The sequence below is a fragment of the Phaethon aethereus genome, assembly GCF_964289735.1.
Source record: "Phaethon aethereus genome assembly, contig: HAP1_SCAFFOLD_108, whole genome shotgun sequence".
In the NCBI taxonomy this organism is placed as follows: Eukaryota; Metazoa; Chordata; class Aves; order Phaethontiformes; family Phaethontidae; genus Phaethon; species Phaethon aethereus.
The window spans coordinates 701674-728277 of record NW_028113960.1 but is presented as its reverse complement, the minus strand read 5'-3'; the positions used below and the strand labels follow the sequence as shown (position 1 = coordinate 728277).

The 26604-nt window shown below is 47.8% G+C and overlaps 2 protein-coding genes across 2 annotated transcripts in view; both read right to left on the bottom strand.

Annotated features, from left to right (window-relative positions):
* Positions 1–7580: 7580 nt before the first annotated feature.
* LOC309416434 (E3 ubiquitin-protein ligase RBBP6-like) lies at positions 7581–23840 on the bottom strand (the record flags this gene model as incomplete). The annotated part of the gene is given in 18 exon segments (XM_082015983.1): positions 7581–7766; positions 7770–8916; positions 10220–10318; positions 10687–11046; positions 12233–12290; positions 12384–12462; positions 12543–12639; positions 13744–14087; positions 14523–14626; positions 15377–15552; positions 16470–16609; positions 17444–17540; positions 17666–17754; positions 18735–18779; positions 20068–20104; positions 20460–20498; positions 21266–21365; positions 23324–23840. Coding segments are annotated over 18 exon segments (3363 nt in total). The 5' UTR covers positions 23490–23840.
* Positions 23841–25374: 1534 nt separating this feature from the next.
* Positions 25375–26604, bottom strand: part of LOC309416433 (serine/threonine-protein kinase PAK 3-like) — a gene marked incomplete at its 5' end in the record, with an annotated part of 156672 nt that continues 155442 nt past the window's right edge. Inside the window, one exon of the mRNA XM_082015982.1 lies at positions 25375–26121. Coding sequence (XP_081872108.1) covers positions 26029–26121 — 93 coding nt within the window. The 3' untranslated portion in view covers positions 25375–26028. The remainder of the gene's footprint in view (positions 26122–26604) is intronic.

Sequence of the window (26604 nt, the reverse complement as noted above, 5' to 3'; positions counted from 1 at the left end):
TATGGACCCCTGAGGGACACCACTCATCACCAATCTCCATCTCGACATTGCGCCATTGACCACTACCTGCTGGATGTGACCATCTAACCAATTCCTCATCCACCCAACAGTACACCCATGAAATCCATATCTCTCCATTTTAGAGAGAGGGATGTTGTGGGGGACCATGTCAAAGGCCTTATAGAATCCAGATAGATGCCATCGGTAGCTCTTCCCTTGGACAGTCCCCACGCCGGAGAAGTAAGGATAGCCCTGCACTAGCCAGATCACACCAGTGTCCCAGCCCCGCCAACACCTCTGTGAAACCCTCCCCTCCTCTGGCACCGGGATAAGGAACTGCAGCCAGACCGACTCCAGGGACGCCTGGATCAAGAAAGAAGCAGAAGGATGACAACACCACAGATTTAGCCTCGCTTTGCAAAACAGCCGCCCGCGTGGGTGGGGGGTGCGTGTGTGTGTGTTAAGTAGCAATTGGTCAAATCAGTTTGGAGCTGAACACGTGAAAGGTGTAAGAACCGTGCGTGACACCGCATTCGGGGTGCCCCAGTCTGAACGGGACAGCTCGCGTGCACGAATGCAGCAATTCCTCCTGTAACGCTAGACTGGGCGTCCAGGCTCTCTCCTCGGTGGGCAGGGGTCTGTTGCCAAATTTTTGTGAAAGCTCTCCATCGTGGCCACAGGGTCCTGGCCCCATTCCTTCCCCTTGCACAGGAAATTCACCTGCCCCGAAAGTCATGGTTGGCTTGGGAAACTGTGGGGGTAGGAAACCATTGGGATAGGAAACCATCACGGGGCTGAGAAATCATCGCTGGGATGGGAAAGGGTGGTGGGGATGGGAAACCATCATTAAGGACAGGAAATCATCAGCCAGATGGGAAATAACTGAGAGGGGAAGGTGTTGTGCTATGAAAACCAAACCCTCGCGAGGCTGGCTGAAGCAGGTGCTGGTGGAGTGTTCGCCATGGGGACGGAGGCTCTTTGGCCCAACAAACCCCACACTGACCAACCGCCACGGCAGGTACAGCAGCGGCTCCCGCTCCTTGCAGTGCTCCTGCCCCCCAGGTAACCCCCCGCTGGCTCTGCCCGCCGATACCTCACCCCACCACCCCTTTTTGCTTCCTCCAGCAGAGAGCTTCCCTCTGCGGCTGCTGATGGCATCGCAAGTGCCCGGCGTGAGCTTCGCCGTTCCAGCCATGCCGCCACCGGTCACTGCCGGCGTGTCACCCTCTGTCCTGGTGCCCTCTGAGCCTGCCCAGCTCCACCACGTCACCTCCCAGCTGGTGCAGGCCGGCGTCTGGCAGGAGGTGCCAGGGCCCCTGGGGGTCCCGGGGCAGCCGGTGCAGCTCCCCGCCGTGGGACAGCCTCCCTGCGGGGTGCAGATCCCCCCCATGCCTGCTGCCTGTCTCCCTGCCTACGGCTGGGGATGGCAGCTGGGGACGGGAGCGCTGGTGCCCCACCAGCCCGTGGGGCTGGGGCCTGGCACCGTGCTCCAGGGGCAGCTCCTGTACCCCACAGGCTCCTGCCCGCAGCACATCCCTGCCTGTCCAGACCCCCACCACCCCACAGCTCAGCACTGCGGGCAGGGCCCCTGCAGTGCCCCGGGGCAGCCCTGGGAGGCCCCGGGACGGGACGAGGACGCGGAGCGGTGCGGGCAGGCGTAAGGCGGGGCAGGCGCACGCACCGCTCTGGCATGGAGGAGCCCCTTCTGCCCGCCATGAGGGCGCCGGCCCCGGGCCCGCCCAGCGCCGCTTCCGCCATCACCCCGCGCCCCCACCGGCCCCGCCCCCGCAGAGGAGGCCGCGCCCCCTGCCCGGCAGAGGCTGCAGCCGCGGCGCCACCTGGCGGTTCCTGCGAGGAACCACCGCCGCGGAACCCGCCCCCCCACCGCGGCCTGGTACCAACACCCCTGGAGCCGCCATGTCTACCCCGTCCCGCTGCTGACAGCCCTACAACCAGCATCGCCACCGCAGGCGGTACCGGCGTCCCCAGGAAGAGCCACCTCAACCCGGGGCCAAGGATGCCCTGCACCGACCAGAGGGCACATTTCTCAACGCCATCGAGACATCCCTCCACGGGGGTGAGGAGTGAAGGTCGTGGGGCCGGTGCACCAACCGCCCGATCCAGAGCCCCAAGCCAGCCCCAGCGTGCCCCCCAGGGACCCTGGTCCCCTGCCGGCAGCCCCGAGACCCCACCTCATGGCAAGAAGGAGTCGGCACCGGCAGAGGCATTGAGCAGCAAGGCACGCACTGGTGCACGTCCCAAACCCAGGCAGCCCAGCTGGCTGCGCCTGTCCCCCACGGGGGGCCAAACCCCACGCCAGGGGCTGCCAGAGCAGCTGCACATGCCGCCGCACGTGCCGCAGCCTCCCGCCGACTCCCTGCTATCCCTCAGGCCCTGGCGGGGCCTCACCACTGCGCCCATCCCACCGCAGGAGCAGGAGGACTCGGTGCCCATCACAGCCGAGCAGCAGCCCGAGCGGGAGCGCATGACCAGGCTGGCCCAGGAGGGGCGGGAGCGGGCGGCCCTGCAGATGCCACTGGGCCAGCTGCAGTTTTTTGTGCAGAGGGAGGCTGACATGGAGACAGCCAACGAGTACGGCTACCCCTAACCCACCGCTCCAGCAGGGTTCCCCATAGCCCCCACATGCAAAAAAGAACCAGAGACAGAGACCTGCACCCACCTGCTCCAGCCCCCACCCTCTCCCAGAACCCCATTTCTTCCTTAATTCATTACACAAGTTGGGTTTAATTCATTACACAATATTGGAGTTTGTGTTTTCCCTCATGACGAGGATTTCGGTAACAATTCGTTCCAATTTGGGCTCTTGTAGGAGATTAATTTGCTTTATGGTCACCCAAAACAAGAGACCACCCCTCCGCTCCCATTCCTGGGTTTCTAGCCACATTTTCAGGCAGGGTTTGTATAGGTTCAAGACCGCTTGCCTTGGAAAAGGAAAGGAATGTGAAGAGGCCACTTTAAATCGGCCACTACAGGGACTGTCAAAGCTAACGCCGCTTTCCTTCTGACAGCTTCAGGAACCAATCTGGACATGCCTGTAGTCCTACAGGCCCCGGTGCTAAGTTACACGTGGCACAGCACAATTTAAAGGTTACAAATGACCCTGCTGTTTTGTTAAGTTGTCTTGGTGTTTTTCATTCTTGCTGAAAACAACTTATCCATGCCCGTGCTTTGTCAAAGTCCAATTTCACAAAATGTCATGCTTGGATATATCGCTAGAGGTCACATCTAGTTGCTGGTTCATTGCTTTGGCATTGTATCTACAGACATGGTAACAGTTAATTAAGCTAACAGGTGCCTACTGGCTACGTTAATTAACGCACATCAAAGGGCAAAGCCCGCTGCATACTCTTGTTGGGAATTTGCCTTTGGAGAGATGGCTATTTGTTTCTTTACTGTTTTAGCCATGGGCTAATCATATTGCCTGTTTCCATGGTTCTCAACTTCCCTGTCTAAAAGCTCCTTTTTCAGCACCAACCTCCTCTTCACCTGCTCATAAGTTCACACAGCGATCTTTCTCCTGTTTGCCTGTGTCTCACCGCAGCAGGAGCCCAGACGGAATGCCGCCCTCTCGGCAGCAAGGCGCGTCCTGCCGACCTGCCCGGGGCTGCCAGGCAGGCATCCCGACTGCTCACCCGGGCTCCCGTTACAGGCAGCGGAGAATAAAAGCCACCGCCGGGGTGTTGGCAACCGTCCGGCAGACTCCAGATGTGGGGCAGGCAAGGGAAGTCTGGCTGATCCGTTGGCTACGTGTAAACTGAAGCCTACAGTGCAGATCCTTGAAGTGCGGTGAGCTGAACCCCCCACCAGTCCCAGCTGCGACGCAGACGCAGCGGGTTCTATCACCTTCTCACAAATTTATGTGCCTTAAGTCACCTGTACTTGGACACACTGTCACAGAGAGACACACGCACACAGACAGCGTCCTGTATTTTCTGAGAGACTCAGTGCCGTTGCCCAACATGTAAAGAGAAACAGTGCAACAGGTACTGAACTGGCCAAAGGAGGGAGCGAGACGTCAGACATCCTGAACGTCGGATTAAGGGCCAACTCTCTCAAGCCAGGGGTGCCCTAATGGGAAGGGGAATGTTCCTTTGCCATGCGTTAGATCAGTGCATGGCTTTCCATGCATCGCTAGCACTTTGCTTACCTCGGGATAGAAGATGATTAAGGGAAAAATAAAGCAGGGAATAATCGCCCTCCTGTCATGTTAAATGCCTAGAACTATGTTTCCCACTGGGCCCTATGCTTGGTCTGCTAGTGCTAAAGTGTGCAGCTAGAACATGGACAATGTCATCTTATTTCAGGCCAGACTCCCATTAAGCAGTAATCTTAAGGCAAACTTCTGCCTGCAAGAACAGACTTTCATCTGTTTTGATGTTTTTAAACAGAAAGCTAGAAAACAGCCCGTGATCCCTTTGCTGCTGCTGCAAAGACGCTACGGTTGACTTTCCTTCAGCCTGCAAGGCTGGCACTCTGTCACAAAAGGCAAATCTCACAGCTTGCTCCACCATTCTTAAATGCTAGGAAAGCTAAAGGTTACTTTCACACTCACCGAAGGATGGACTTCTACGTATCCATGGGCGACTTTACCAGCAATGTGTGAAGGAAAATTAACCAGATGCTGTTATAAAAATGCCTTTTGTGGGGAAACCCACAGAACAAGGAAATCCAAAGAGACGACATGTTTCTTTCACAACATCCCTCCAGGAGCAACAGCTATTTTACATAGAGAGGAGGGTAACAGGACAATAGACTAGGTTACTCTTTTTTTCTACAGTTTCTTGTGTCTATTTTTTGCCCTGTTTTGCCAGTAACTAAAAGAATTGGAAACTTTGTCAGGAAAGTGCCAATTCGTCTTTAACTGTCAATGCTTCTGTTCCCCCATTAAAGCTTGCTGAAAATCCACCTTAGCTGTGGCAGTTCTATTCTGACAAACCACAGTCACAGCTCCTGAGTTCAGGAGCGTACACAAAGTGTTTTGAATTTTGCAGTTCACCACAAAACTAATTGCTTTTTTAGCAAACATTAAGTGTCAACTTAGACAGTCATATGTCTTCATTATGCAGGTTAAAAAAAAAAGATGCTTTCCCTCAAAAGAAGAGAAATGTCAGTAAATTCTGGAGATTAACCTCACAGTTTCTAGGACTTCCGAGAAGCTCTCCCAGTCCGCATTTTAGCAGTTGCACTGGTTGAACCAGCAAACTGAGGAAATTGCAGACCCCACTGCCACACACGATCATGTGTGGGGAACTGAACCACTGCAGGTTAAATCCCAAAAGCTGTCCACACCCGGTGGGATAGAGACACCCCCTTATTAGCTGAAGCTGTTGACAGAAGCTTTACCAAAGTCATGGTATCTTACTGGCATTTTTGTTTAAAAATCAACTCCGTTATTAAGGAACAGCCAAAGAACACATCGATACAGAAGCCAACTAGTAGTAAAAACCTCTACTTACTTGCTACATGTGTGGCCAGCCAGGGTCTGTCTGGCAAATACAATACAGAAAAAGCCAAAGAAAAGAAAACGCGAACTGCAGCACAGACTTGCTCTCTCATTTTTGCAACGATAGGTCACTATTTTGCAGACTCTAGGCATCCAGGAGGATAAAGGACATCCCCATCACATCTGCAGGCTCTTGGACGGGAATGCCCACACCATGAGGGTCTTCCTGGAGTGAGCCTGCTATGGAGATTGCTCGGGACACTTCTGCCTGCCTTCTCGCCCTCTGTGACACCGTTCCTGTTACAGCACAATGGCAGCCGTTCTGGGTTGGTTTGCGAGTTTATGCACAGCAACCTCGTCCTCTGCATGGGGTTTGCGTGGCAAGGTTGTGGCAGCAGGGCTGCAGGGGTGGCTTCTGTGAGAAGCTGCTAGAAGCTTCCCCTGTGTCCCATAGAGCCCGTGCCCGGCGGGGCCAAGCCAGGCAGCAACGGGGGCAGCACCTCTGGGATAACATATTTCAGAAGGGGACAAAACCGGCACGTGGCATTTGCAGCTGGAGAGAGGAGAACATGTGAAAACAGCCCTGCAGACACCAAGGTCCGTGCGGAAGGAGGGGCAGGAGGTGCTCCAGGCGCCGCAGCAGAGGTTCCCCTGCAGCCCCTGGTGAAGACCATGGTGAGGCAGGCTGTGCCCCTGCAGCCATGCAGCTCCACGCTGGAGCAGATCTCCACCTGCAACCCGGGGAGGACCCCCCGCCGGGGCAGGGGGATGCCCGAAGGAGGCCGTAACCCCGTGGGACACCCGCGCTGCAGCAGGATCCTGGCAGGACCTGCGGAAAAGACATCCGGAGCAAAGCTGAGCCCGTGTGCTGGTGCACATCCCTCCCTTGTACCTGGGCCACTCTAAATTGCCTGACCAGCCTCGGCCTCTGAACAAAGGGTTTGGCAGAGAGAGGCCCTCAGCTGTACCAGGCACTCTTGTGTAGACGAGGAGGAGAATGGCACTGAGGGTATCAGGGACGCAATCACCTGAACAAGGTACAGGACATGAAGAGAACTAATCAATTATCTCCAGACAATCCTGGCAGCGGTAACGTCAAAACCTTGAGAAATCACCTGCCTGCATTGTGGAAACTCACTGATGCCTAAAGTCAGTCATCTCCCAGTCCTATAAAGAGTGGTCCCAAGTGAGACCCTTTGAGTTCTCCTGGACCGCAGCGGGCTGCAACTAGCACCTCCTTCTGCGTGGGACGCCTCTCAGAGCCCGTGAACCCTCAAGTTCACGATCAGCTCAGAGGCTCGACTGTGCAGCCATTGAGCGACACAAAGCATTCGATGTATTTGACTGAATTCCAGGGGGATATTGAATAGGTACCTTGGTACATCTCTATCTCTTTTCTCTAGATCTCTTTATGGGTCTCTGTCTCTACACCTATAGGTGTGGGTGTGATTAAGGACTTCTAAGTTTCAGTGGATTATGCTGCTAAGTTTTATATGATTTGATACTGTGACTTATCTCGGCATTGTTAGTGAATGTGATTGCTGCTATTTTGTATTGGATAAATTGCCATCTTTAAGTTACAGGAAGCACAAAATCATAGTCTGTATCACTACACCAGAATCCCCGATACCCTGTCCCTTTAGTCATAAACTGTTGACCAAATCTGGGAATAGGAGTGGATTCAGTCGCACCTAGACTCCTCTCTGAAAAGGACTTTAGAAAGCACGGGGGTCCTCTCTGAATCTCGTGACTCAATGGGAGGGTCTCTCCTACTTTCCCTCCTCAAATATACACATTAACTCGATTTGATAGACGAGTAAATCATTCCAGTTTAATTGTTCTATCTGCACAGCTTTTCCACGTTGAATAAGCAATAGAGAGGACCTTGCCATCGCCTTCTGTTAAGTCATCCTTTTTACAAATCTAGATTAAAATCATGCGCTTTCTGGTATCTTTGGTGGTGATTCTTCAAACAGCCTAAATTATCCATTCGTGACAGCCCAGGAAGCAGGGAGGGATGGGGGGGATATGTTTTAAGATTTCGTCTTATTTCTCATTATCCTACTCTGATTTTGGTTGGCAAGAATTTAAAATAATTTTCCCAAGTTGAGGCTGTTTAGCCTCTGATTGTAATTGCTGAATGACCTCTCCCTGTCCTCTGCTCTGAGTTGGTTTCTTTTGGATAGTCTTTCTTTGCCTTTTCCTCCACGACTGGTCTAGTTTCTGGGTGATCTTCTGTCACTTTTGGATGAATTTTCTGTGGGGTACCAAGAGTCTTCGCATCCTTTTGAGAGGAAGATGTTTAAACATTGTCTGTCTTTGGCATGTCCTCCTTCACTTGTTTCACAGGAGGTTCCATTTGAGGAGATTTTTCACCCTCGCTGTCCACCTTCACTTGGGAAGCTTTAGCTGGTTTTCTTCTCTTGTCTTTCTGAGGAGGAACAGCCACTTCTGCTTCCCGCTTTGTCTTGCCAGGTTTTGCTTTTCGCTCATCCTTCTCTTTCTTCTTTTTAGACCCTGGCTTGAAAGCCATAGAATCTGCTCCCAAATGCTCATCCCTCATCTCAGGGGTGGCATCATCTCTGCTTGGGAGCATGAACAATGAGTCCCTTTGAACGACTTCTCCTGTAACTGGCTCTCTTGGTTTTCTCGCACCTTCTAGCAACTCAGCATTGAGAAAGTCTTCATTCGCATCCGCTTTCCTTCTCTCCTGGTGTTTTTTAGGTTTATTTCCTTTGTCATCTCCACGTGGATTTTGCATCTCCCTCTCTTTGTTGCCACGGCTCTCTCTTCCGGAAGGTTGTTCAGGGTAATTTCCAGCTCTATTACAGCTGCGCTGCCTATGCCCCACAGGATAATCCTCCCTATGTCCCCGAGCATATAGCGAATACTCTCGTCTGGTCCCAGGTGGACCAAAGCAGTCTGGAGAAAAGTTCCCTCTCTTTACTGGAGGATGAAGTTGAGCACCAACACCATTGACCTTGTAAAACTTTTCACACCACTCTCTGTAGTTCCTTTCCCATTCTCCGTATCCTTGCTCTCCAAATGGATCTCCAAAGTCAATAGATCTGCCATCGGAAGCTTTCATATCATACGGTGGAACTTGTCTGTATCGGTTAAAATACTCCCTTCCTCCTTCCCCTTGAGATATAGTCCACTTCCTGGGAGATTGGCCTCGGACTACTGGAGACCTTGACCGTGAATGGTGTCTTCTGTGTGGGGGTGACCTTGCCCTCGACCGGTGATAACCATGTGGCCTTGACCAGGAATGATAGTTCTTGTGACTCTTCCCTTTGCCTCTGCTTGGATATGGTGGTGATCGTGAGTAGGAGCGAGAATGGGAACGACTAAATGATCGAGAGTACGAGCAAGAGTAGGAAGAACCTGTTCTTGACTTGGAGTTGGTATGCGAACTTGTAGAGGAAGATGAAGTACTACAGGGAGAGTTGGACCTTAAAAAAAACACAACACAAAAAAATTGATCAAGTTAATTCAAAACAGTTACTCTCCTCAGCTTTTTGGAGAGTTGGACCTTAAAAAAACCAGAACACAAAAAAACAGATGAAGTTAATTCAAAACAGTGACTCTCCCCAGCTTTTTTCCTCCCAGATTTCCTTTGGCTATTGATTGATTTAAGGTGCTGTATACTGGCCTCTACTGGGACATGAACGTGCACATTTTTCACTCCTCAACCACTACACGCAGTGCAAATCCCTTTTGTTGCAGTCAGATGCAAAAAGAGCAAGTCTTCATGGCTACCGTGCAGTATCAAACATCGAGAGAACACGATGTAGCATTAATACAGTAAAGATCAATGTTAAAATGCTGCTTGGACTATTTAACTTCACTACTTCTTTGGCAATTTGTATGGGATGCAAAATTCTTACGTCCAGTTGTCTTTAATCAACACTTCTGGCCAGATGTGCTAGCAAAATCTTACACATACCTCTAGCTCTAACCAGGGATAGTGACTGCCTTTCAAGAGAAATCATCTCGAAAAGCTTCTGAACTCAGCCTTGACTAGGATGACTCAATGCCATTACTCTAGGACAGATACTGGCAGCATGAGCAAGAGAGAGCTTTTCAGCACTCCTGCCCAAGTGACTTTTGGGGATAGAAAACATCAGCTACCCTGAGGTTTTTCTTCACAAGGAGTTCTTTTATTATTTTTTAAAAAACACTTTCACATCATTTCACAGACGTTCATGAGCATTTTCCCTCCTCCAAAAGTCCTTCACCAATTCAAGATTTCCTTTCAAACAATTCTGATTCATGAGACAAATTTTACAAGCTCAAAAACATACTAGCATAAGCCACCAGTTTGCAGTCCAGGTTGAAATCTCTCTGTGTACCCACATGTGGTAAACAGAAGAGGAGATGAAGACAACGTCTCTCACAGATCTCCTCCAAAGTGCTTTGAGGAAATGGTTACAAGCAGAATAGGGAGATGCAGAAAATCCAGCAACTACACCTCTTCAATTTCTGGCCTCCTCAAGGCTGTCAGGCGGTGAAGGATGCCATTACAGAGAAGCTTTACTAAAAGAGAAACCTGTTCCTGAACAGCTGTTGCCAAATTATAACTGCCAGTCAACTGTAATCTCTGCCCTATTTAAGCTAGGAATGCACACATGAAACTCCTGTCGCTGCTAATCCCTAGGATCATCCCATCCGTCTAGCAACAGAGCGGTGGAGTGGAATGCCTCCTGATTCTTCCAGACAATCTGCTTCTCCATAATGGACATGTAAAGCACGTACCTGGAAACCGAACGCTCCTTTCGAACCTTGTTATATTCCATCACTTCCTTAGCAAACTCATCCTTTGTAAACTCATCAGGTTTGGACTTTTTCTTGTCCCTGTGAAAACAAGTTTGACCTTTACTACCATTGTAGTTTGACCTTCGTTACCAAAAGACATCAAGAAACACAACATGGCCACTAGGAGAAAACGCCTACTGCATGCAAATGCAAAAGGTGAACAGCTAACATCGAAGGAAGACCAGTTTAGAATACCTACAACTTTTAGCCAATATTTTAGAACTACATTTGTCTTGTCTCAGTTTTGCATGTTTACCCTTTGCGAAGAAAAAGGACATGACATTATGACACCGTGACGATTCTTGCATTTTGTTGATGTCAGGTGCACTGTGGTGTAACTGCAGTCTGATATGCTATTGAAATACAACAACGAAAACCAAGGCAACTTCATTGAGCCAAATACTTACTCCTCTTGCAGTCTCTGCTGTTCTCGGTAAAACTCCTCCCTGGATAACGGAGGTGCTTGTGTCATGAGGATGGTATTTGCATGAGCCCTTGGCACTGCTGTTGCTACCCAAGCTGATGACATGTTGGCAGGAGCTGGAGGATATCCTGGAGGGGGAACAGCGTACCCAGCAGATGGAGGCTGACCAGGTGGAAAGTGAAGAGGAGACTGTGCTGGTGGTAGCCCTGAAGGAAGTGCATGGGGTGGTGGAGGGTACGAGGGAGCTGGAGGCACAGGCACGACGACGGATGTTGATGCTGCGTCTGTTGAGGCATGAGTCCTTTGGGAACGTCCACTGTGCAGGCATCCTCGATTTGAACTTCTGAAGAAACCCAAAAACATGTGTCACTCTTTGTCACACTCTGCCCTGATTGTAAAGAGGAAAGCGAATGAAGCGGCAGCCTGGTGGCGAGCACTTCCTACCCTCAACTTCAGCATTTTTCTCCCTGCTTTCCCTTCACTTGAGACTACGCTCCCTTCTTGATCCTCATGCTTGCCTTCCAGACCCTCGCCCCCAACAGCTCCCGCAGTCTTCTCCCCTTATACTCCGCTTTGTGACCGTGGATGGAGGCTGCCTGTGCTTAAAAGACACTCCCATGTCCCATGTGCCAAGCACCCACCGCTCCTCTGCCACTCTTTGATGTACTTACTGCTTATACTTACTACTGAAGATCACACTGCTGATCCTCAAAGTACTGCACAAATATTAACTAATCTTCTCTCAAACTTCTTTTAGCTTCTTCCACAGGCATCACCTGTGGTCTTGCCTCATGATGATGTCTTTGGCCTGTTCTTGTCCCTGAATTGTTATTTTCTTGCTTACTGAATTTGAGAGTTTTAGGAAATCTGTGGAATCATCCTGGCTTTTGTTGTGCTTTATCTTTAAGACATTATAAACACAATGCACGCTTACAACCGATCTCTAACAGAGGCGTACCAAAAGGAAGGACTAACTTGACACGGCAATAATAGATCAAACAAACGCCTCTCTCTCCCACTGAGAGAAAGCACCTTGGCTCGTTGAGATGAGAACATTGAAGAAATTCAAAATTGTCCTCAAATAACAGCCTTGACTTTTCCAAGAATTTGCTCCACCAGTATCCGCTAAGTTGTGAAATAAAGAATGTTGGAGGCTGATTTGTATTGGGGAATCAATGTCTTCAGGTCTGTTCAGCCAGTAATCAAAAGGGTGGCTTTCCACCCAATCCTTTAGTTATATTTCATTTTTAGATGTACTGCTGGTTCCCTCAAAAACTGTTCCTTTTTCAGAGTCCTCTTTTCAATCACGTACTGGAGTTTTACTTTAAATACTCCTACTGCAAGCACAGCTCCCCTTTGTCAAAGCCAAATCAAATTAAGCCCTTTAAAAATTAATCACCGCTTGTATTCTCCACAACTATCTGGGCATACTTACTCCATTATAAATCAGCTGTTGTCTAAGTTAAGTGTTACGGCCTCGTTGAACAGGTTACGGGTCGTAATATACCGGATTTCTGTAGAATACTTACCGTTGCCAGCCTGGTCTGCCACCAGCTGAGCCAACTGTGCTGCCTGTGATTGCATGAGCTTTTGGCGTAGGGAGAGGAAAAAGAAAAAAATCCCATTTAGTTTATCTCAGGACAGCTTTTTAAAAGAAATTCTAAAGTTATAGTGACTTACCGGTTGAGGGTACTGATTGCCCTTGGGGGCCCAGAAGACTTGGGATCGCTGGTTGCCTTAGTGCAGGAACGTGATCGCCCTTGTCAATACATGCAAACAGTTAGAAATTAAGCTCCACTAAAAGGCAACAGTCACTGCATCATTTGAAAGAAAACTGACCTCCTCTTCCAACAAGCTGCTGGTTGACAGAGAGGGAAATTTCAGAAGTTCAGTAGCAGTCACCAGAGCAGCAGGAGGTAACACAGTATCAGCATCACTACAAAAAAAAAAAAAAAAAGTTATTATTCAAACAGCGTTTTCAAGTGCTACTGGAAATAGCAAGTCCAAGGTGAGAAAAGGCTGACTACTGTAAACGGGAAAAAAAATTTAAAAAATCTTCATCAGATTTACAGATGTGAAGTTGGCCCATTCTTAATGAAGACTGGAAAGAAGTCGATTTGGACTACTGGCATGCCAAGAGAAAGCTCACTGGAAAAATATCTTCTTAAGCTAGCTGCACGTGAAAGGGTTAGAGCACATACAAGTCACACACTGAATCTCAGTTTTGGAAGACACGAGAACTGAAATTCTATGAGGAAATGTTTATGTGCGAGTGCAGAGGCTGCCTTAGAGGTTCTTCTGAATTGCGGTTCTTTGCATTCAACGCTACAGCTGAGCCTGACAGTCTTCTGGACAGAGAGGCTATTTGCAGCCCAGGCATAAAGCTGAAAGGCCACAAGCCCTAAACAATCGTACAGATCTTTCACGTCTTTTCATGTGACTTCACCGGGCTGCAAACTCAGACTTTCATGTTTGTAAATACTTCAAAGTTACGGCGTTTCAGTGTTTATTAGCCAGGTCAGCATGCGTCACCGACTGCCCTTTGTGTTACTGAGGATGACTCTGACTTATCGTAAGATTGATGGTAGAAATACCGTAGAAAAAAGTAATAGGAAAACACCTGCTCAGTTTTAGCTCTAATTGTGCTTTTACAGGTTTCATGAAACTGTTGCTTCCTCCGTACTAGAGAGAAATTAATGCACTCAAGAAGCTTTGACATAACTAGAGGGCTCCTTTAGGAGTTGCTAGCCACATAAAACCAAAGGGCCCCTGGGCAAAATGTGCCTCTTTCAGGGTAAAACTGGTAGCCGATGACTGATAAGGGAACTAAGCAAGAAATACTTCTGAGAAAATCCTTGCATGATCCGAGTTATCAAAGTGTCCTCATTCAAAGTAAATACAAAAACCAGAACTTCCACTAGTATCGGGAACTGTCACTACCGATAGATAAATAGCTAGTGGAGAAGCTCAACAAGAAGAAGAATCTAACTTGAGCATTTTAGTGTCCTTTATATCCCTGTTGATCTACAGATTTACTTACCAAAGAGGTCCGTCCGGCTGTTCAGCACAGAGAGACAGGGACACTGCTGGAGGGAGACCAGAGGTGACGACAGAAGACGGATTTACTGGCAGCCCAACGGCCACAGAGGACTGACCAGAGGCCAATGATGACAAAGCAGCAGCAGAATGAGGAGCCAGGGATGCTAATGGAGTCATTAGTGGGTCCTGCTGTCTGGAAACTGCTGGCCGGAGCTGAGGCTGCATGTTGTGCGCTCTTGTTTGTCTCGTTAGTGGTGGTGGAGGTGGTGGAGGTGGCGGCTGCTGTTGACGTTGCTGCTGAATCTGCTCTCTGTAGCCAGTTCCATTATTGAAGTTGTTCACAGCCTAGAGGCAGAAAAACACGTACAGAAAGGCACTATGAAACTTCAGTAGATGTACGAACAAAAGCCTCCCCAGAGCAAAATTCCTTGTGTGTTCCTGTAAACATTATCAATCCTAAAATCAATCAACATACAGGTATAGGAAGACATCAGGTGAAACACTGACCCTAACGATGGGTAACGCAGAGTATCTCTATTTACAGTACCTCAGTGTTAACACCAAATTTGAAAGTGAGGCAATCACGTTAACCTGAATTTGCCAGATTCTCTCTAAAGAGTTGTAAGCTTCTCTAACACCAGATAACGGCTCTGAAAAGTAAATTTAGCCTTATTCCATTTAGCCTTGCTTAAGGAGATGTAAACGAGTATTTTCTTCCCTTTCAGCTTTTCGCAAATAGACCTGTCTAACAAACAGTTTACATAAATGTCAGCATGTCACCTGGCGTAACAACTTGTTGGCAGTTAAAGCATCGGGAGAAACGTCTGTTTGATGACACGTTGGGCATGTATGTTCCTCAGATTCCAGTAATGCTGTTCTAATACCTGTGAATAATGAGAACCGTCAAAAGAGTTTTCAGCAAAACTAAGGAAAATGTTGGGGTTCTAATCAATTATAAAAACACGTATATGATTAATGGGTGAATACAGTCTTGAACTGAGAGCCTGAAGCGGTAAATGTCCAATAGTGTAAAAAATGTCCAGCATGCAGCAAATAACTAAGCAGTGTTGATATTTCACTGTTGTTACTTGGAAGCTGTAGAGTAGGCTGTGTCTCGATGTTTGGACTGGTCTTTCCACTGTGCAGGACAGCGAGAAGTCACCAACCTCAAGGTTGATGAATAAAACACATCTCAAAAAACCGTTCATAGATTCAAGTTCTGAAGGATTTCACCAACTCTCCTGTGGAGAAGAATGTGGATTAAACGCCCAACTCTCCGTTTGTTGCAGACCACAATAAGTCACCAGAGCAGGCTATAGAATTTTGCATGAGAGAAAGGGCTGGGGACAAACTAAATGCATTCAGTATCTCATACTGTAATCACCTGCACGGTTACACATTCTTCTCAGAGTCATCCTTCCACATGTACAGAGGGTTTAACTAGACACGTAACCAGGGAAAAAAGCTTTCTGCCTTTTTTTTCTGCCCTTTGCATGAGCAGGGTCCTCTCCCGTTCTGGGTATACTCAGGTATCAAACAGAACGGGTAACCAAGTAATTTCGTTCTCTCCCAGTTCTGCCTTCGGAAGGTCAGATGCCATGTTTTGAGTTAACAACCGTGGGAGTAAGACTTACATTCGTCACAGTAACTGTTTCCACAGCAGGGAGTAACAACAGCTGCGTCACTCATGACCTCTTTGCAAATGAGACATAACAACTCCTCTGGAACAGGAGCGTCTGAGGAGGAGGAGGAGGACGGCTCCTCTGGTGAAAAGGGAGGCTTTTCCTTCTTTCCTCTAGCATACGCTTCCCTGGAGGCGGGGCGGGGAAGGAAAAACAACAAGTGAAAGATGGGCAAAGGAGAACTTTTCCAAGCTTTGGGTTTTCCGCAAGGAAGGTAAAATAGAAGGCATTCTTCTCAGTCCACATTAGCCTTCTAAAGCGTAGGCATTTAGTTTCAACTACTTCTCTTTGGCCACCACACCAGAAGAGGGAGGGGGAACAATTTTCCTTCTGCAGAACTCTCCCATTCATGGGATCAACTAAGAGATTGGCTCAGACTAGAAAAATCATTTTTCAACATCCAGAAATCAGCTGAAATGAATCCCACCTCTCCTCTGCCAGAGGGTCAATGTAAATTGCAGGCTCAGGATCAAGTGAGTCTCCGATTAAATACACTTTATGAATAAAAGAAAACTATGTCTCAGCTTCTACACAAGGAGATCCATGACAGCCACAAACAGAAGTGCTACCAAGTGCATTTCTTCTCAGCCACTCTTGTCACCACACAGTAGGATTTTCTTAGGGTAAAGCAAAACAGGAAAACATCTGTCTGGTTCACACATGAGATTTGATCAAAGCCAGAGGGGGAGGAAATCTCAGTCACACAGCTATTTGTTAAATTGGGCAAGAAGCCTTTGAAACGTCAAAGAGAAGCAAAACGAGCTTTCGAGGAGAATGACTCCAACGGTAAGCACTAGTGAAATCTTCTGCAGACCTACAGATTCTAGGTGTACCACAAGTTGAACCAACTTCCAGGGGTGTGAACAGCAGGACCAGCCTATTTTCGTATTAGAAAGTATCACAGATTTTAAGGCGACGATACAATGACGGTGCTTCCTCCCTCGTAATTACAGACGCTGGCCAACTTGCTTGCATTGCCACTCGGACTCACACGCATGGTTTCTCTCGTTCCCTTTCTGCTCAGTCCCATTAATCCCATACTTACGCACTAATAATTGGTATGGCGTATTTCACAGTGCTTGTCAGCATAGCGCCCTTTATACTGGGATCTTTCACCTCCATCAGGAAACTCCTCGGAATTCCTGTGCTCCTTTTAATTCTGGGAACAGACTCAAAAATTCTGTCCTGTTAAGAAAAGAAGTGCAGATATCTCTCATCTTAAGACCCACCCTTAAAAGGACATTTCAATGATGATTTTCAGCAGCAAAAGCCTTTAATCCTCTGCTTTTACCCAGCATAAGGCTTGCTCGACTAAAATACCTTTCTTCCTAAAGGAATATAGCCAGGGTGTCCCAAAGGCTTGAGCAGTGTTTTGAAATCGGTCAACATCCTTTGGCTTAACGTCAGGTTCCTTAAGGGTGAAATATCCCTTGGCTCACCATCCACTCGGAGAGGAGACACAACCCCGCTCCTCCTCCAAAGCGCAGTTCAGAGTGAGAGCTTAACTTGGTGCTCTGAATCCGACACTGAGAAACTGAGATTCACCTTCTCTAGTGAAGGTTGAATTCATATCTCACGCGTATACATTCAGCAACTGATGTCAAATGGCATGGCTACTCAGCCAGGTGCTTGTGTAACTAAAACACGCAAACATTGAACGGATGTCGATAGAAACATCTTGGGTTTTTACAAAATACTGAAAACTGTGAACTGTCATTAAAAAGCATTGAAACCAGAAAAATTTCCAATAAAATTGAAATGTATAAAATATGCATGACAGTGTGTGGAGAAAGATCTATGGACATATGTAATGTCCATGGCCTAGAAGGAAGAAAATGTTACATTTATAACTCCAGGTTTCCCGTGAATTGTAAAGGGCTTTGCAACATTGCCACATGACCTCTGCGTTTCACCCCAAAAGAAACAATTCTTAACATGAGTGTTCATGTATTTGTTACGGAACTGCCAAGGGAAAACAATTTAAAAGTAAGTCACACCAGAAGTCCCCCGCAATCTTACCCCCTTTGTTGGGCAGTTCTTTACACAGTGGCCAGGTTTTCCACAACCAAAGCAAGTATATGATGTCGGAGGTGGACCCAAGGCTTTCTTCGTGTAACTAAAGGTGTTTTGGGGAAAAAAAAGAAAAAGGATGAATGTGTTAAATCCATGTTTGTTAAAACCAACAAGTTTACAGGTTTTCCATCGTCGCCAAAGATCGGATTTGACATTATCCACACTTACTTGGCTGGATCATATTCACGGCAAGACTGGATCATCATGGCTTTTATTTTATCTTCTTCGGCAGCATTGGCTTCAGCCAGATTGGCAGTCTGTTGTTTAATAGGTAATCGTTTGAGAGGCACATTAGAAACACACTGAAGCGCACACAGCCAAAGACAACACCACTCACCCAAGCCTGTACAGAGCAGCACAACACTAGCTGAGGTTGCCTGAAAACAGCTGCTTATATAAAAAATAGTTGTGCCACAATAGTACCATTGTTTACATTTGCAGCATCAGAAGGATACACAACTTAAAGGTCAGGGAAGTTAGTTTTGCTTGCTGAAATTCAGCTTCACACACAGAAGCATTACAGAGATTCAAGCTTTTTAGAGCCCCTCAGCAAGACAAAAGACTCTTTTCAGTAGAAATTGGACCACTCGTGCTGTAGGCAGTCCAAACTGCACGTTCCCCCCTGCTAAATTCTTCATATTAACTGATGTAACTAGGAACATTTTCACAATCTACACTGTCTGTGCCTCAACAAATTAGACCGTGTTGTCCATTCCAGATATACTGCAATTTATGAAATTGTGCAGCATTCCAAGAACTGATCTATAACTATAATGACTAGAAATTCAAAAATAGCCATGCCATTGCCCATGCGACAGAAACGCTTCTACTTTGGCTGTTGCAACCCCCCCCAAGTGTGTCCATAACCAACAGCCAATTCAATTCTTCTGTGAACATTGTGTTCGTTTCCAGTGTAAACCTAACGAAATGTGTGAACAAGTCAACAGCTTCTGCAGGGCTGCTGCTTTGTGTCTTGAAGCTGAGTCATACTGCAACACTATGTGGAGGCTGATAAGGTGCTCCCCTTCGATCTTCCCAAAGTGGGAACTGCTCTTCACAGGATACTATCAACAGCTACACAGGCTTTAAAGTTAAAATAAATAAATTATTAAAAACTACATTAAAGTTTTCTTCCCATTACAACAGTCATCCTGCTATAGATCACAGTGTTCAATTTAAAAATTTGAAGCAAACATTTTTTTTTAATGTATTTGACAGGAAAAAAAAATATATATACCTTAATCAGCTGGGCCAGAGAAAGAGGTGCAGAAGAGTCATCACTCTGTTCACAAAAAATTAAAAACATCTTTAAGTTTTACAATCAAAACCTAGCAATAGTTAACCTCTACGGTAGTCGGAAATTCTGCACTATATCCTCTGAGCATCACTGAAAGAGGCATTTCCAACCTAGTGTCATTTGCCTGTGTTCAAAACAAAGTCCAAACCCACGACAGCTTAGGAGTGCCTATGTGGTTAAGGAGAAGAAACTAAAACAACCAAAGACGCTTGAGATTACGTATTGCTCCAGAATGTCTCAGCCTTGTCAAATGCTCACAACTGCTTAAAAGTCCAAGGGGTAAGGAAGCTGTCAACTGTCCGCTAAAAGGGATTCTAAAACAATATTTATGTTTCTTGGGGAAGGAAGCATCACTACAGGAAACTTATTTTCAGTGTAGTTTGTAAATCAATCAGTTAGCGTCTCATCATTTATAAATGCACACAGCTATGCCTTTATGAACACAGCCTAGTTGCCTGTCAAAATCAAGCATGGGCACATCAGCTCTGAAACAGGAACTCTGCCTCTCCTCTCCATAAGTTTAAAAATGCCAGGCTCACCACACCCCACAAAACCCAAATGCAAACACCACTCCAAAGCATCCGCCATAAAAGAAACCCACCACTTTATCAAGAAAAAAAATAAGCTGCTCAAATTATTGAAATTAAGGTGTCTGCCATGACAGAGTAGCCTATAAAAACTGAGAAAATGGATTTCTTGTCGTGTATTAGACCGCAGGCCACACTACGCAAATTAGATTGGGAAGTGTGAGAATTATTCTTCTCCTTGCCAGCAGACCAAAACCAAGTCTTAATGATGACGAAAACATGGATTCAGAGCACAATCCTGGGATTTTTTTTTTTCTCCTTTGCAACCACACTCCTCCCTCCCAGCTACCTCCTGCAACAGCTTGCAGGAATGAAGTCCTCAGGCCACCAGTCAGCAACGGACTGTGGCATTTACTGGGATCTAAGATGACATGCGGTTTTTCCACAAGTCAAAAGGGTAGCTCTCATCTGGTTCCTTTTCCAGGATATTGAATTCTATGATGCCACAAGCAGCAGTTAAGCTGACACTAGTAAAACATCATCAGAAAGACATCCGAATCACTGCTTAGTTTTTTAGAAACGTAGAATAAAATTTCTATGATGCTGAATCAAATACATTGTACATACAGCATCTATGTTTTAGTGGAAAATATATTAGGTTAATGTTGGGGAAATTAACACAAGGCTACATTGATTGGAATTAAGTGCAGTGTGTAGAAAAAAGTGTGAGATGGTGTTTTACATACGCCTCTTGATATTCCACTCACTGGCTCAGTTTGACATCTGGAAGAAGAAATAAAAGTGATCAGAACTTAAAAGAAAGCCCTTGTGCCCAACATACAGCAGTGACAACAGATTACAGAACTTGAACATCAAAACGTGATGTGCTGATAGTCTAGTGCATGTGGAAACGTATTCATATACATAAGCGGCTCTCTCTTGGTACCTTCAGTGCAACTAAAAAAACCCCAGAAGCTCATTTCTACTTTGTCAGAAAATTACTCTAAGACTTACAGAAATAGAACACCAAAGTGCCTCAGATATTTTGTCTCTGCTACATAAGTATCAAAAATATGAAGTCTGTACTACAGTTTTGTGTCTTAAACATGGTGACTAAAAATAGTAGTAGAAATGTCACCTGAAGGCAGTGCCTAGGATTTTCTGCGATTTAGGAGTCCTGTAGGGAAAAAAAAAAAAAAAAAAAGGACTTAATTGCCAGAATTTGCTTTAAGATAACCTTGAAAATGCTACAGTATTTGGGGAAATATTTATTACATCTGGGAACTTGCTGAGATTCCACATACTCATTGATCTGTATCTGCCTGCAGATCATCATGAATGAGACATGCAGCCATCGATGTAGTTAACAAATAATTCCAGCATCATCCCAAGTGTCCCATCAGCAGAGCTGGCAACCCTTGGTCTTTCCCCTCTAGCTAGTATGCAAAAACACCAGATTTGGGGCATAAGGATACCTGCCATATGCCACCCCCCCTGCCCCAAATGCAAAGAATAGACGGATTCGCAGAAACACTGAGAATCAGACTCTTCTGAGATGGGAACAAATTCTAAGTTTACACTCCAGTGCGTACCTGTCTTCACTCTAAAAGCAAGACAAGCAAACACGTGTAACAAGGAATCTCTCCACGTAGAGGAAACAGCATCGAAAACTTGGCGCTCAGAAAAAACAACCCCAAGATCAAACCAAATAGAATCATTCTTAACAGTTACCGTTGTTGGAGTTTGAACCCCATGTCCCAGCAGGCCGAAAAGCATAAGTTTACTTTGGGACAGGAACAATAAAATCTACCCCATTACAACAAAAACTAACAGCAGCTTTAACCAGAAAGATACAATCTGAGTGCCTCTGGAAATGAACATCAATTAGAAAAGGTAACACACCCAAACCACTAACACAGAACACAGTGCTTTATGGATACCTACAGAACGTATGTTTTGCGGGTAGCTTTAACTCCTCCGACAGGGATTCTTCTCACAATTACTGATGAGTTCTTAGGAATCAGGGCATTAGCCTCTGTGTATTCTGAAAACAACATAAATGCAGAAAAAAACATTAGTCAATTCATAAGAATGTATATGAATATGTAATTACACAGCGCGGCAGAGAGGGAAGCCCTTTGCAGATAGAAAAGCCAGATTTCAGATGTAACGGTGCATTTTTATCGTCTCAGCACACTAGCAGTACATTCCAAGAAATCTTCAGGTTTGAGAACCAAACGCAAGCAGCACAATCTTTTCCAGTTTTTTTTGAGAGAGCGTGAATGCCAACAGCAAAATGCTCCTAAAGGTCACTAAAGGAGAGTCTGCTAGCACATGAGGTTCTGTCCTGATCTAGCTTAAGTGGCTTTTGCTTCTGTTAGGCTACAAAACCAAGGGATCTTTGGAGAAAAACAAAGCACAGCCACGTCTCACCTGTGTAAAGCAGATCTGAAGTCAGACAAGCTTGCCCTGCAACAAAACAGGCCCTTAGCTAAAGCATGAAATCTCTGCGCCGTTGCTTTCATAGCTGTTCACTAAAAGCGATTCGGCCACGCTGCTGGTGCTCAAGGCCGACAGAACACAGAAGACAGCCTCCCACCTCTGCGTATGGCTTGCAGCTTAAGACTGCAGACTTAAGACTTAAGGGATGTGGTACCAGTTGGCTTTAATACATTTCTATTTCCTTCGCCTCGATTAATTGAATTCATTTTGGTTGATGGCACCTTAATAAAGGTGAAGTCAAACAACGCAGACTAAAAAGTTAACTTTCTTTTTCTTCTTTTAATAGGAAAGGATTAAAGCTGGAGCACTATTCCTGAAGTGCCTGGAAATTTTTGTTTGCTTGATTTGAATTTAACAGATGCCAGCTTAGTCTAGCAGCTCTCGGACAAAACTGGCATCTCCCAGCAGGAACCTTTTCCTCCTGGGCAGCAATATCCCCGAGCAGAGACTTGGCAACAAATCTTTCTATTTCTGAAAAGTCACACCCCAAGGCCTGTAATCACATTCAAACTTGTCAAGACAGCAGCTTACCAAACTGAAATATCATACTAAGTACCACGAAACCATTATCATCTCTGAGAATCAAGCACCACTTTTTAGGTTTAAAAGAATTTATGACTTCTCTAAGAACGTTTCTTACGTATAGTCACCATAAATGTTCTGATATGGTTCACACGTAGTACCAGGGAAAAAAAATGCTTAGAGACATATGGTGAAATGATGCTCGATAGCACCTGAACGACAATGTCTTTGGTGTAGAAAAGAAGCGATATTAACAAGAAATTCCAAGGTGTCATTTAGATACGGAGAACATCCATGGCAGAGGGGCCATTAGAGGGTCTGCACAGATGGTAACTCACAGCTACACTCTCGATCCAAAGTGTTGCTAGCGAGCAGTTGCTGCAACAGCCACCAAGCCAGTTTTCCAGTGCAGTGGAGTAAAGCAAGGTGATCACAAAACGAAGTCACCAAAGACAATTTATTTCTTCAAAGTAGCCACCTGTTCTCTTCCCATCCCTTTCAGCTTTCTCCACCTGATTTCCAAGACATCTGGAGAGGTTATTAATATAAGATATCCTCCCATATTTCCTTATCATTTTACCTAGCAGAATTCCAGGAAAGCAAAAATTTCTAAGCCCTGTACATCACACATCAACCACACATTCTTCTATGCCTGCTCCGCGCCCAAAGCACAGATCTGAAGGTAGTTGTCAGAACAGCAACCACAAAAGAACAGCCCTGAGGCCCCCAACACAAGCCACAGCTACCGAGCGTGGCCAAATCACATTATCGCTTCCCACCCCGTGTAAGCCCCCGCGCCGCTTGCCCTCCCAGTCCCCCCGCAGGCCGGCAAGATGGGCCTCAGGCTGACTCAGGCTACGTGGGGACGAGCCACAAAGAGCAGAGCGTGGCTCCCACAGGCCATGGCCATCACAGGGTGGTCTGTGACACTGCCAGCCGGGCAGTCCCCGAGCCCCCACGCCCGCCGCCCCCACGCACCTTCTTTGGTCTGGGCGTTGGTGATCTGCAGGTCACAGGTGGCCGCCTTCAGCTTCTCCCGGCCCATGATCTGGCGCTTGAGGTCGCACAGGGAGATGTGGAGGCCGGTGAAGGTGACCGTGTCATAGCTCAGCTTGGAGGAGAACTTGTAGTGGACGCACGACATGGTCGGGGCCTGCTCCCCGACGGCGTCTACTACAGCGGACCAAGGGGGCTGAGCTCACCCCCGCAACAAGTCCGGCCTGCGGCCCTCAGCGACGGGCAGGCGGGCGGATGACGGGGAGAGGCCCCCGCGGCCCCGGCTCGGCCTCTGCTCCCTCTCTCACGCAGCGCTCCCAGGCCCAACCACTCGCTGTGGGCACTCGGGCACCTCTGCCTCAGCGTTCCGTTGGCGGTTTAACGGACGCCAGCCGCAGGGGCTGCCCTGATCGCATCACTGCGCGTGCCCAACGGAACACTGCACCCCCCCGCGCCTCACCTGGCCTGTGGTGTCCCTCCTGTCACCCCCCTGGGCCTGCCACTGCCTGGTGTCCTGTCACACCCCAGGCCTGTGGTGTCCCTCCTGTCACCGCCCTGGGCCTGCCACTGCCTGGTGTCCTGTCACACCCCAGGCCTGTGGTGTCCCTCCTGTCACCGCCCTGGGCCTGCCACTGCCTGGTGTCATGTCACACCCCAGGCCTGTGGTGTCCCTCCTGCCACCCCCCTGGGCAGTCACTGCCCGGTGTCCTTTCACACCCCAGGCCTGTGGTGACCCTCCTGTCACCCCGAAGGCCTGTCACCACCTGCTGTCCCTCCTGTCACCCCCAGGCTGTCACCACCCGCTGTCCCCTCCTGGCAGCAGCCGGCCAGGACAAGACAGCCTGGGGAAGATGCAGTGGGCTTTGCCGTGCGGCACTTGGCTGCCCGTGCCCAGGCCCAGCGAAGGGAGGGGACATCTCAGGGTGTCCGAGTGTCTCTTCTTGCATTTACGGGAAGTTCGGTCAAAGAGCCAATGGCCATTGATGGTTATTGCCATAAACCCATCTGCTTGTACTGGTACCGCTTCCACAAAAAGAAGACGACAGGTCATTGTCAGAGGAGACTCCCTTCTGAAGGGCACAGAAGGCCCCATATGCAGACCGGACCCACTTCTTAGGGAAGTCTGCTGCCTCCCTGGGGCCCCAGTTAAAGGTGTGAAGAATAAGCTTCCTACCCTGGTACGGCCTCAGATTATTCTCCATTATTGATTTTTCATGTAGGTAGTGACAAAGTTGCAGCAAGAAGTCCAAGGGCAATCAAGAGAGACTTCGGGGCCTTGGCACGACTGGCTAAGGGATCAGGAGCACAAGTAGGTTCTCCTCGGTCCTTCCAGTTGCAGGAATGCTGACGGAAGGAACAGGAAGAGCCAGCAGCTTGAGCCCAGTGACACCGGCAGAATTGGGAGGTTTTTGATCATGAGCTGGTCCACACGACACCAGGCCTGCTGGTGACAGGTGGGGTACACGTGTCTCAAAGGGGGAAAAGGGTCTTTGCACAGGACTTAGCAGGGCTCCATGAAAGAGCCTTAAACTAGATTCGAAGGGGGAAGGGGATAAAACCAGGCTCGCTAGAGATGAGCCTGGGGGCGGCACGCCGATGTTTGAGGGATGGTGCTAGCGAGGTGCTGCAGTCTGCCAGCTCAGTGGAGGTAGGGAGCATGGAGAGCTGTGTGACAGCAAAGACGCAAGGGTTATTGATGTGTTAGAAACCACAGCAGAACTGCCCCTTTGGACTTCCGGAGGGCATACTGGAGTCACTGTGTTCAGCCAGCTGGGCAGAGGATAGGGAATCCCCCATATGATGCGTCCCGTCTGCCTGGTGGGCCTGTCCCAGGGAAGGCAGGGTGCAGTTCTAAGAGTCTCTCGCTTGCTCACTCTCCCTGATAGCCTCAACCTAGTCACCTCCTCCCGCAGCTCGGTCACTACGTGGAAGATTTCCTCTCCCTGGGCGCACCTCCCACAGCTGTGCTCACTGCTGCCGTCCATCAGCATTGCATCCGTCCATTGCCTCAGCCGAGGACACTGGGACGGACAGAGCGAGCGACAGTAGGTCAGTTGAGGTATGAATGACAGTGGCAACACAAAGACTGGAACTAAACAAGAAGCCAAAGCCAAACAAGCCAATGGCCTAATCCAAGAACAACCCAAGCATCCTGCCTTCCTACTGCCAAAACAGGACGGTGGTTCATACCTTAAAGGCTACTTAGCCCTTTGCAGGACCGGGCCTAGACATGAAGACTACAGCGCTAAGCTGTTTTACAGGGGGGTTTTTTCCTTTTTTTTTTTTTTTTAAACACTGGGTGGCTGTTGCTTCACTTGCTCTTTTGACTGTCACAATTTCAAAGTGAGTGTACAGCTTATTCACAGGGTGAGAAGGAAGGGGACCTTCCAACTGAATTTGCTTTCCCTTGGAAATGGCTGAGGCAGGCAAGCATTTGTGGTTGTTACCTCTCTGTCTTAAGCCCTGTTTCGTCTTAAAAATAAATTCAGGAGCCAGAAGGCAGGAAGAAGAGAAACGGTCATATTTTACTCCTTGAGGGGCTGGGTTGTTCTCCCTCCTACCACCATGACTGTGACCATTGGCTTCTTTATCCATCCACCTGTCCCACAGCACAAGCGTTGAGGTTCTATAGAGTTTTATTCTCAGTTCTGCTCTGAGCTGGCATGGGAGAAAGCCGGTTTGAAGCACTAGTGGCTGCTGCCGTTCTTATTCGCTTCCTTTGCTTCCGTGATCAGCGGCGTCAGGCTGGAGAGAGGCTTGGCTAATTTTAGGAATGGATGCTGTGCAAAGGAAAAAAAGAAATGAACCATTACTTTCCAAACTCAGGTACTCACAGGCTCAAGCAGCATTTCTCTGGTTATGGGGAATACGCTGAAACAGGACTGAGGGGACCATCTGCACCTGCATCTTCATGTCCAGTACCTTGCTATCACAGGCAAACAGGGTCCAAAATCCCATTAATCCCTTTATCAAGTTGTCTTCAGCGTGCTGGCATTTCTGCCCTGCCAGCACTCTGGGAATGCTGTTTGCTCTCCCAGGGCCTTGTTCCTTTCAGGAAACGCAAGTTACTTACTTAGGTTCCTGTTTTTTAAAGACATGGGCTATCTGAGTTGTCAGAAAAGAGCAGAGGCATAAACCGTTCCTTAGGGAACTCCAATAGCTCTAGGAAATGTTTATGCCAGGAGTATTTAGGCCCATGTGTTCTTCTGAAGGCCACGGAGGTACAGGTTTTCAGCACCAAGACAAGAGCAGGGACACCAGTG